General features: G+C 45.8%; 1 protein-coding gene across 1 annotated transcript; it reads right to left on the reverse strand.

The window, feature by feature from the left end:
* Positions 1–9,903, reverse strand: LOC119776328 (NACHT, LRR and PYD domains-containing protein 12-like). Its single transcript, XM_038274688.1, has 8 exons — positions 9,747–9,903; positions 5,891–6,185; positions 4,018–5,785; positions 3,754–3,927; positions 2,213–2,383; positions 1,835–2,008; positions 865–911; positions 1–782 (listed from the first exon to the last, which is right to left on the reverse strand). The coding sequence occupies exons 1-8, from the start codon at positions 9,756–9,758 to the stop codon at positions 229–231; spliced, it is 3,195 nt and encodes a 1,064-aa protein (XP_038130616.1). The 5' UTR covers positions 9,759–9,903; the 3' UTR covers positions 1–228.
* Between the last annotated feature and the right edge of the window lie 427 nt (positions 9,904–10,330).

Consider the following 10,330-nt stretch of genomic DNA (forward strand, 5'->3'; position numbering starts at 1 on the left):
CTTCTTGTAAAATTTTAGAGATCATTAGATACAAAAACGGTTTTAATTCAGCTCAACGTAACCCCCCCACCTCCTTCCCTCCACCCACATTAATTTATCTTTAAACTTAACTGAACTAAATGAACTTTTCCACTGAGAAAACTCACAAAGGGACAAAACGCTTTTACAAAATCAATCAGAAAGTAGGAGATCTGTGGGACAAACGTCTTCCTCGGCCGGTGGGCGGGGCTAAACCTGACACAGAGACACGGACGAGTTGTAGGACCAACACCCGAAGCCGAAGCCGAAAGCCGGGTAGAGGGGGGCAGTGAAGGAGGTCTTGAAGGTGTGGAGGTGGAACATTTCATTGGCGGAGACGGCGTAGAAAGAAATGATCCCAGCGGGGACGTCCACATAGACCCCCACCCTGAGGGACAGCAGGGAGGCGTACTGCGGCGTGTAGACCGTCTCCTTCCTGTTGTGCCAGAAGGAGTACTGCCGGTCGGAGCAGACCAGACTCCAGCACTGGTCGTTCCAGCCCAGCCTGCAGTCGGCCGTGGGCCCCTTCCTGCTCAGCCGTTTATAGCTGACGGCCATGATGACGGGCCCCTCCCTCTTCACCTCCCAGTAGCTCCGCCCAGTCAGACCATTTTTGCAGAGCAGCTGCCAGCAGCAGTGGTCGAAGCGCTCTGGGTGATCCGGGTATGGCTGCTCCTCCATCACCACCGTCACCTTCTTGTTGTCGTCAGACAGCTGGAGGTTCCTGTGCGCCGTATTCGGATCCAGTTCCAGCTGACAAGCATCTAAAGACAGACAGAAGGAAACCATGTGGTTGATTCATCAGAGACCCTCAGAGGAGAACGTCCTCAATCAAACATTCCTTACATTTCTTCAGACCCGCCTGCAGCCTCTGTTCTCCACAGTCCTCCACTCTGCAGGAACAAACCCACAGAAACCAGTTTAATTCTATTCAGTCTATTTCTATAGCTCCAGTTCACATCAGATCATCCAGTCAGATTGATTCAAAGTTTTCTATCTAAGGAAAACCAGCTGATTGCATCGACTCATTGACTCTTCAGCAATCCCTCACACTAAGCATGCTTGTAGCGACAGTGGAGAGGAAAAACTCCCTTTGAACAGGAAGAAACCTCCAGCAGAACCAGGCTCAGTGTGAGCGGCCATCAGCTGAGGCCCACTGGGGTTCAAGGAGACAGAAGCAGACATAGAAAAAGAAGCATAGATACAAAAGGCAACTGTCAACCAGCTCCACAGGCGGCCCCGTCCAGGAAACACACAGCCAGGCAGACGAGCTCCGAGCCAGCTCCCATGTCAGAGGATGAAGAGAGCACATCCAGTTAGTCACAGTCAGAGAAACAGGACTACACTGGAAAACAGGCCAAGCTCCAACATCTAGAAACAAAGGTGTTGATGGCAGCAGCACAGCTGATATTTCTCTCCAGGATGGAGTCACAGCCAAACAGGAACAGACCAGATGAAGCTACTATGAGAAAAAGCAGAGAGAGCAGAACGTTAGAGATTGAACTAACAGATTCTGCAGAGTGGGAGAATAGAGATAGAATGAAGCAGAATGATGAAAAAGGGGTCCCTATGTCCTCCAGCAGTCTAAGCCTATAGCAGCAGAACTATAGAGATAGATCAGGATAACCTGAGCCACTCTAACTAGAAGCTTTATCAAAAAGGAAAGTTTTAAGCCTAGCCTTAAAAGTAGACAGGGTGTCTGCCAATGAGAAGAAGCCAGGATAGGACAGTTTTAAAAAATAAAACTGGATCATTCTCTTATTGAACTACAATTTAAGTTTATCTGCATGTCTGAAGATTTTTAGTATTTTCATACTGGAGTTTTTGGAGTCTGCACTCCTTGTGCTTGACTCCACCGGACAGCAGCTGAACTCCTTCCTTTCCAGGATGGTTGTAGCTCAGGTCCAGCTCTCTCAGGTGGAACGGGTTGGCTTGGAGAGCGGTGACCAGACTGTGGCAGCCTTCCTCTGTGATCTGGCAGCCAGAAAGACTGAACAAACACAAACAGGACAACTTCTGCTTTTAGATGATTCATCATTTCAGTTTAATTAATGATGAACAATGATGAAGCTAAATGTTTGAACAATCAGACGATAAACGCTGAATCATGAAGGCTGGAGATCAATGGAAGTGATTTAGTCAGACATGGATTCAAACCTAAACCAGCCCAGAGAGGACGACCTTTGAAGCTGACCTCAGACATTCCAGTTTACAGAGCTGATTCTCCAGCCCGGCACACAGGCTCTCCAATCCTTCATTATGCAGATCGTTGTTGCTTATATCCAGAACTTTCAGCCTGGACTGGGAGCTGATGACTGAGGCCAGAGTATCACAAGCTTTCCATGTCAAGCTGCAGCCGCTCAGCCTGAGGAAGAAGCACATAAACCAGGTTAAAGCAACACTTCCTGGAGACAAAACGCTTCTGTCAACACTTGGAGTTCAGGGAATGGATAGAGGCTAATCAGCTGGTGTTTGGTCCAACCTAACCAGAACTTTACGGAACGCCTTTGAACCAAAACGCTCATCTCCTAGCTGCTCCTCTGAACAGTTTATTCATCTCTAACTTTCCCTCAGAGTGAATAGCCGTCATCAGGACCTTCAGGACATCCAGCATGAACCAGTCTGCATCACTGATCTCTATTTATTCACTGGATTGCTGATAGGCTGAAAAAAGTAAAGTCACTGGCAGTTAGCCTCGCCTGGCAGTGAGGCTAACTGCCAGGCGAGGCTAACTACATGCAGCGATGCTACCTGCATGCAGTGCAGCTAAGTACATGCAGCGAGGCTAACTACATGCAGCGATGCTACCTGCATGCAGCGCAGCTAAGTACATGCAGCGAGGCTAACTGCATGAAGTGAGGCTAACTGCATGCAGCGAGGCTAACTGCATGCAGCGAGGCTAACTGCATGCAGCGAGACTAATTACATGCATCGAGGCTAACTACATGCAGCAATGCTACCTGCATGCAGCGCAGCTAAGTACATGCAGCGAGGCTAACTGCATGAAGTGAGGCTAATTGCATGCAGCGAGGCTAACTGCATGCAGCGAGGCTAATTACATGCATCGAGGCTAACTACATGCAGCAATGCTACCTGCATGCAGCGCAGCTAAGTACATGCAGCGAGGCTAACTGCATGAAGTGAGGCTAACTGCATGCAGCGAGGCTAACTGCATGCAGCGAGGCTAATTACATGCATCGAGGCTAACTACATGCAGCAATGCTACCTGCATGCAGCGCAGCTAAGTACATGCAGCGAGGCTAACTGCATGCAGCGCAGCTAAGTACATGCAGTGAGGCTAACTGCATGCAGCGAGGCTAACTGCATGCATCGAGGCTAATTACATGCATTGAGGCTAACTACAAGCAGCGATGCAACCTGCATGAAGTGAGGCTAACTGCTTTCACTGCATGCAGTTAAGTTAACCACTAGCCTATGCAATGAGATGGGCCTATTCATTTTACTCTAAGTTAAAGTAATCTACTGATTCTATGAACAGCCAGCTTTCGTCAAAGTGATTAATTTATCTTTATTTCTAAAACACCAGGTGGGGCCATAGATGGATGGAGACTTTGGATTTCACTTTTGGTAATGATGCAGACCAAAACACTGGATACGGATCTGAGGTTGACAACTCTGCGACTAAAAATGGACAAAGCAAAACTTTGTACTGTGGTGTGAGATTATTACCGCTGCATGAACTTCATGAATGGAGTAGTTAACCTTCATCCTGACCTGAGAACTTCAAGGGAACAGTTTGGACTTTCCAGTCCCTCTGCCAGCTGCCGGATTCCACCGTCGCCCAGGTTGTTGTAGCTCAGGTCCAGCTCTTTGAGGATGGAGTTCTGGGAGCTGAGGATCCCGTTCAGAGCACTGATACCTCTCTCTGACAGCTCGCACGCACTCAAACTGAAAAGGTAGAGAGACAACCAATCAGTTCTTGAACCTTGATTGTGTTTGAAGTAACTGATGAAGAAAATGTGCAGATGTGTCTGTTACCAAGCTCTCTTTGCATTTCGGGCCACTGGAATCAGCCGCATGAAGGCTTCCTCTGAAGAGGTGTAGTTCTTCAGGTCAAACATATCGATTTCATTTTGTGACAGTAAGATAAAGACCAGGGCAGCCCAATGACTGCTAGACAAACAGTCCACAGTAAGACGTCCTGAAGCCATGAACCTTTGGATCTCCTCCACCAGTGAATTATCATTAAGTTCATTAAGACAGTGCAGCAGATTGATGCTATGTTCTGTAGAGAGATCATTGTCAAGCTTCTCCTTGATATATTTGATGGCGTCCTCGATGGCCTTGGTGTCGTTTTCGGGTTTTTTCACCAGGCCCTTTAACAGACTCTGACTGGATGGCAGCAGTAGGCCCATGAGAAAACGTAGAAACATGTCAAGTTCTCCGTTTGGACTTTGCAAAGCTTTGTCCACTGCAGTTTGATGGGGATTCGATTTACGCCTCCCTAGGACACCCATCCAAGAGGACTGTGCTTCATCGAGGACGTTGACCTGCGTGTTGGTGAAGGTGAGATGAACATACAGAGCAGCAAGGAACTCCTGGACACTCAGATGGGTGAAGCAGCACACCTTGGCCTGGTCACTGACATCCTCGTCTTTAAAGATCTCTGGAAATATGCCTGTGTATACCGACACTGACTTGGTAGTGATGCCAGACCCTTTAAGCTCGGAGTCATAAAATACAAGGTTGCCTTTTTGCAGTTGCTCAAAGGCCAGTTTTCCCAGAGTCAGGATCTTATCCTTGCTGGACTGGTTCCACTGTATCTCTGCCTCTGTCACTGCCTTCTGTCTGAACTGGACCTGCAGGAAGTTGATGTAGAGCTCAGTAACGGTCTTTGGGAGTTCTTCTTTCTCTTTGTGTTTCAGCAGGTCTTCTAGAACTGTAGCGGTGATCCAACAGCAGATTGGCATTTGGCACAAGGTGTTGAGGCTTTGGGAGGCGCTGACATACGGTATGATTTTGCTGTGAATGTTTTGGTCTCCACATTTCTTCCTGAAGTACAGCAGCTTCTGGGCCTGGTTGAACCCGGTGACTTCGGTCACCAAGTCGATACATTCAGCAGGGATTTGACTGGCAGCCGCAGGTCGTGAGGTTATCCAGATGTGGGCATTGGGTAGCAGGTTTCCCTTGATGATATTAGTCACCAATACGTCCACTGAAGCCTTCTCCTTAATGTCACTCACTTTTTTGCTAAGACGGAAGTCCAGCGGAAGTCGGCTCTCATCCAGACCATCAAGGATGAAAATAACCTTAAATTCACCAAACTTAGAGATTTCTGCTTCTTTTGTTTCGGCAAAGAAATGATGGATAAGCTCAACCAAACTGAGGGATTTCTTCATAGCACTCAGTGCCTTGAAGCTGAAGGGAAATATGAAATGGAATTCATTGTTGGTTTTTTCTTCAGCCCAGTTGAGTGTGAACTTCTGCGTCAGAGCGGTTTTTCCAATGCCAGCGACTCCAATGGTCAGCACCGTTCTCACTGTTTTGTTTTCTCCAAGCCGATCTCTGAAGATGGAGTCGTAACCAAGAGTTTTTTCTACCTTGGTTAGTTTTCTGGATGCGGATTCGATGTACCTGATTCCCTGTTCTGAGCTGAACTCTTTGTTCTCCTTTACTGCCAAGTTCATTTCTATGTAGATTTCCTCTTTCGCTTTAGATTTTCGGCCCTTCTGGGTTTTTTCCACTGAACCCATAAGCTCTCTTAAAAGTCTGGACTTGAGATTTTGCTGGCACTCTGCAAAATCCTCTAAAGGAGGCAATAAGAGATAAAATCAATAAGATTAGGTTCTGCTAAATGAAAACGTTGATAAAGCATCTGCATGTCCAGTGATTGATCTTCCAGGTGTCTTACCAGAAACCTCCTCCCCGTTTTGGCCAACCAGACCTTGCACCAGGTCGTTACGGTCAAGCTTCTTTAAGATCTTTTTGGTCACCTGCAGAGTGCTTTCACAGTAGGTCTGTAGCATCTGATCCACCATGTCGGTCCGATCCGCTTTATCGATTTTGCTCTTTGGGATTATTGGGAAGCCTCCCAAAGTTTCAGGCTTCTGCAAATACCATTTAAACTCTTTCAACTCATTGTCTCCCAGGTCCTTCAGCGCTCGCAGGACCAACTCCTCAGATAGTGGGACAGCAATCTTGTTCCCCTGTGAAAAGGGTGAAAAGTTTTATGTTGAATAACTCTAACTGAAGATGTCTGTAGATCTTTGAACAATTGCATTGACATACAGGTGCTGGTCATAAAATTAGAATATCATGAAAAAGTAGATTGATTTCAGTAATTCCATTTAAAAAGCGAAACTTGTATATTATATTCATACATTACATACAAACTCATATATTTCAGATGTTTATTTTGTTTAATTTTGATGATTACAAATGACAACAAATGAAAATCTCAAATTCATCATATCAGAAAATTAGAATATTACTGAAGACCAATAAAAACAAAGGATTTATAGAAATGTTGGCCAACTGAAAAGTATGAACATGAAAAGTATGAACATGTACAGCACTCAGTATTTAGTTGGGCCTCCTTTGGCCTGTATTACTGCAGCAATGCGGCGTGGCATGGAGTCGATCAGTCTGTGGCACTGCTCAGGTGTTATGATAGCCCAGGTTGCTCTAATAGTGGCTTTTAGCTCTTCTGAATTGTTGGGTCTGGTGTATTGCATCTTCTTCTTCACAATACCCCATAGATTTTCTATGGGGTTAAGGTCAGGAGAGTTTGCTGGCCAATTAAGAACAGGGATACCATGGTCCTTCAACCAGGTACTGGTAGCTTTGGCACTGTGTGCAGGTGCCAAGTCCTGTTGGAAAATGAAATCTGCATCTCCAAAAAGTTGGTCAGCTGCAGGAAGCATGAAGTGCTCTAAAACTTCCTGGTATGTGGCTGCGTTGACCCTGGACCTCAGAAAACACAATGGACCAACACCAGCAGATGACATGGCACCCCAAACCATCACTGACTGTGGAAACTTTACACTGGACTTCAAGCAACGTGGATGAAGTGCCTCTCTTCTTTTCCTCCAGACTCTGGGACCTTGATTTCCAAAGGAAATGCAAAATTTACTTTCATCAGAGAACATGACTTTGGACCACTCACCAGCAGTCCAGTCCTGTTTCTCTTTAGACGCTTCTGACGCTGTCTGTGGTTCAAGAGTGGCTTGACACAAGGAATGCGACAGCAGAAATCCATGTCTTTCATACGTCTGTGTGTGGTGGTTCTTGAAGCACTCACTCCAGCTGCAGTCCACTCTTTGTGAATCTCCCCCACATTTTTGAATGGGTTTTGTTTCACAATCCTCTCCAGGGTGCGGTTATCTCTCTTGCTTGTACACTTTTTTCGACCACATCTTTTCCTTCCCTTCGCCTCTCTATTAATGTGCTTGGACACTGAGCTCTGTGAACAGCCAGCCTCTTTAGCGATGACCTTTTGTGTCTTGCCCTCCTTGTGCAAGGTGTCGATGGTCGTCTTTTGGACAACTGTCAAGTCAGCAGTCTTCCCCATGATTGTGTAGCCTATAGAACTAGACTGAAAGACCATTTAAAGGCTTTTGCAGGTGGTTTGAGTTAATTAGCTGATTAGAGTGTGGCACCAGGGGCCATCAATTTTGAACCTTTTCACAATATTCTAATTTTCTGATATGATGAATTTGAGATTTTCATTTGTTGTCATTTGTAATCATCAAAATTAAACAAAATAAACATCTGAAATATATGAGTTTGTATGTAATGTATGAATATAATATACAAGTTTCACTTTTTAAATGGAATTACTGAAATCAATCTACTTTTTCATGATATTCTAATTTTATGACCAGCACCTGTAAATAGACTCTGCACCGTAACCAGATCTGACTAAATGTGTTTATTGCAGATCTACAGAACCAAGAGAAGAACTTGATCACCATCCGTCTCAAAAGGTGAAATGTAGTAAATATTAGGCTACGTTCACCCAGCAGGCTGCAGTGACCCAAATCCAGTTTTTTTCTTGCCCGTGTGCGACCTGTATCTGATCTTTTCATGACATTCTGAAAAACACAGATCTAATTTTTTGGAATAAGACCCAGGCCACTTGGCTCTGTGGTCCTGAATCTGATAATAACCGGATCTTTTATCTGACCTGACCTGAAAAGGTCACTATTCTGTTTCTTTATACGCAGAAGCAGGAAGGAAAACAACAACCATGGTGGACAATAGAATGGAAACCAGTTTTTGTTTTTAACCTTCATGAAAAAACTGTGTTGTTAATGAACTGGCTGAGGTTGGGATAAGAAATTAAAGATCACTAAATGCGCTCCAGTGCTAACATCCATGTTTACTTCCGTAAAGTTAAGACAGGAGGTCACATACAAGTCGCTTATATTTGGAAATGGGAATATGGTTCATCATTGTCTCCAGCAGCGTTTCCCCCACCTCAGTCCCTCCACTCATTCTCCTGGCTTCATATCCTGCTCTCCAACTCAAAAGCAGTGCCAGATTATCGAAAGCCTTCGTGTGGGTAAATGTCCAGAGTAGTTCCCCACCAGGCGCTACTCCTACATCTGGAGCCCACACAGAGCTCACTGAACCAAACTGCTTTCAGCTCCTTCAGGTCACTACTGAGGCCAAGAAATGTGACTTTCTAATGAATGTCTCCTCATGCCTTAGTAGTCCCTCCAACCCAAGTTAGAAGGGATCCTTGTCAAGGTCTCCTCTAACTGGCCCACTCCCTCTATGCAGAACTATCGCCCGGTCAGCTCTCCCCTTCATGCTTAAAGTCTGACCCCTGACCCAGAGAGGTCTGTGCACCCAGAGCTGAGGCATGTGCAGTCCTCAAAGATCTCCTGAAGGTGTTTGCGTTTTTCTCCCCCTTTCTCCAGAACCTGGTCCTCAGCAGAATAAGACTACTGCATGGGAAACTGAGAACTTCTGTCTCTAAAGTTTGCCTTGGAGAAGTGGAGACACTGGTAGGAATGGGCTAAGGAGCCAGTTGGACAGATTACAAGAACCAAGAAGGGAAAACTGGACCGTCTGGACCAGTGATGGGAACAATCACCATCCTGGACTCGGTCAGACTGGTTGTCACCATGTTGGACCTGCAGGAAGGTCAGAATCGTTTCTATTATCGTAATGCAGGGCCATCCATTGTTTAAGCAAATTATTAACCAGAAGAGCAACACCCTTGCAATCACTTTCTGATTGGTGCCGAGATGAAGGAATAGTTACGCACAAAGAGCTGGAATTCAAGAATCTGTCATCAAGTCAAAGCAAAACTGAATCCCTCATAGTTTTACCAGGCAGAGAGCCAAAGCAGAAAACTTGCGGCGCTGCACCGTTTCCCCCTTTGATCTCTGAGAGGCTTTTTATCTGAACCAGCTGCTGAATGCGATGCTAAGAGGTCCGGTAACCGGAGAATGAGCCTCCTCTGGTTTCTAAAGGAAAAACCATCCTGGGATCCAACGGTAGAAAACATCTGCAAACATTCCTGAAACCTACAGGAACTCATTTATTCAGCTGGACAGATGGAGAGGAACCAACATCTCCATGGAAGACTGACGCTTTTATGTGGAATCAGGAAAAGAAGAACAGCTGAGCTCAGGAGAGAAAAGGAGAAGGAAGCTACTGAACCATCAACACTCAAGATCTTCTTCTCCACTGAAACGGTCACATTCAGAGAATCATCATCATCATCATCATCATCATCAGGCAGAACCTGCTCCTACCTTCTTGCTCATCTTCCCTCAGCTGCAGAACATTCAGCTCCTCCAGAGTCCAGAGCGTCTGTGGTTCCTTCGCCGACTTTAACAAACTCATATCCTCGGGATTCGCTGCGTCGCCGTAACGATGGGAGGGCCTTAGCTGGAGGCGGAGCCTCAGGTGGTTTTAGAGCATCTTGAATTGCATAAAACCAAATCATGAGACATGAAGATGTTTTAAACTTATTCTGATCAGCCTAAACGTTTCTGGCAGAACTTCTCAGGACATCATTGTTGGACTTCTTTATGGGTTCTTGATGGGTTCTGTTCTCCCTGGATCCATGATTCCTCCTCTGCTGCTGATCCTTCTCCCCCAGAGCAGAAGGCGTGTCCTTCTGTCTGCAGGCAGTTACTATCATGTTGTTTTCTGTGGAAGCTGGTGGCTCCTTCCCCTCAGATGATGAACCGCCTGCAGTTATTAGCTTTCAGTTTTCCCTCCGGTTAGCGAGCTTTTTATTCCAGCAGCACATTCCACTACGATCAGAAGAATTTGATCAACAAAGCTGCTGTCGCTCAAAGTCTGCGCCTCACAGGTGATCAGTTCAGATATT

The sequence above is a fragment of the Cyprinodon tularosa genome, unplaced genomic scaffold (assembly GCF_016077235.1).
Source record: "Cyprinodon tularosa strain WSP-4 unplaced genomic scaffold, ASM1607723v1 ctg1204, whole genome shotgun sequence".
In the NCBI taxonomy this organism is placed as follows: domain Eukaryota; kingdom Metazoa; phylum Chordata; class Actinopteri; order Cyprinodontiformes; family Cyprinodontidae; genus Cyprinodon; species Cyprinodon tularosa.

What these genes read in the sequence shown, in the direction of transcription:
- LOC119776328 (XM_038274688.1), bottom strand. An exon ending in CGAAATGCAAAGAGAGCTTG is followed by an intron (nt 3,928 to 4,017) that starts GTAACAGACACA and finishes CTACCTTTTCAG; the next exon opens with TTTGAGTGCGTGCGAGCTGT. An exon ending in GCAGGCGGGTCTGAAGAAAT is followed by an intron (nt 783 to 864) that starts GTAAGGAATGTT and finishes GTCTGTCTTTAG; the next exon opens with ATGCTTGTCAGCTGGAACTG.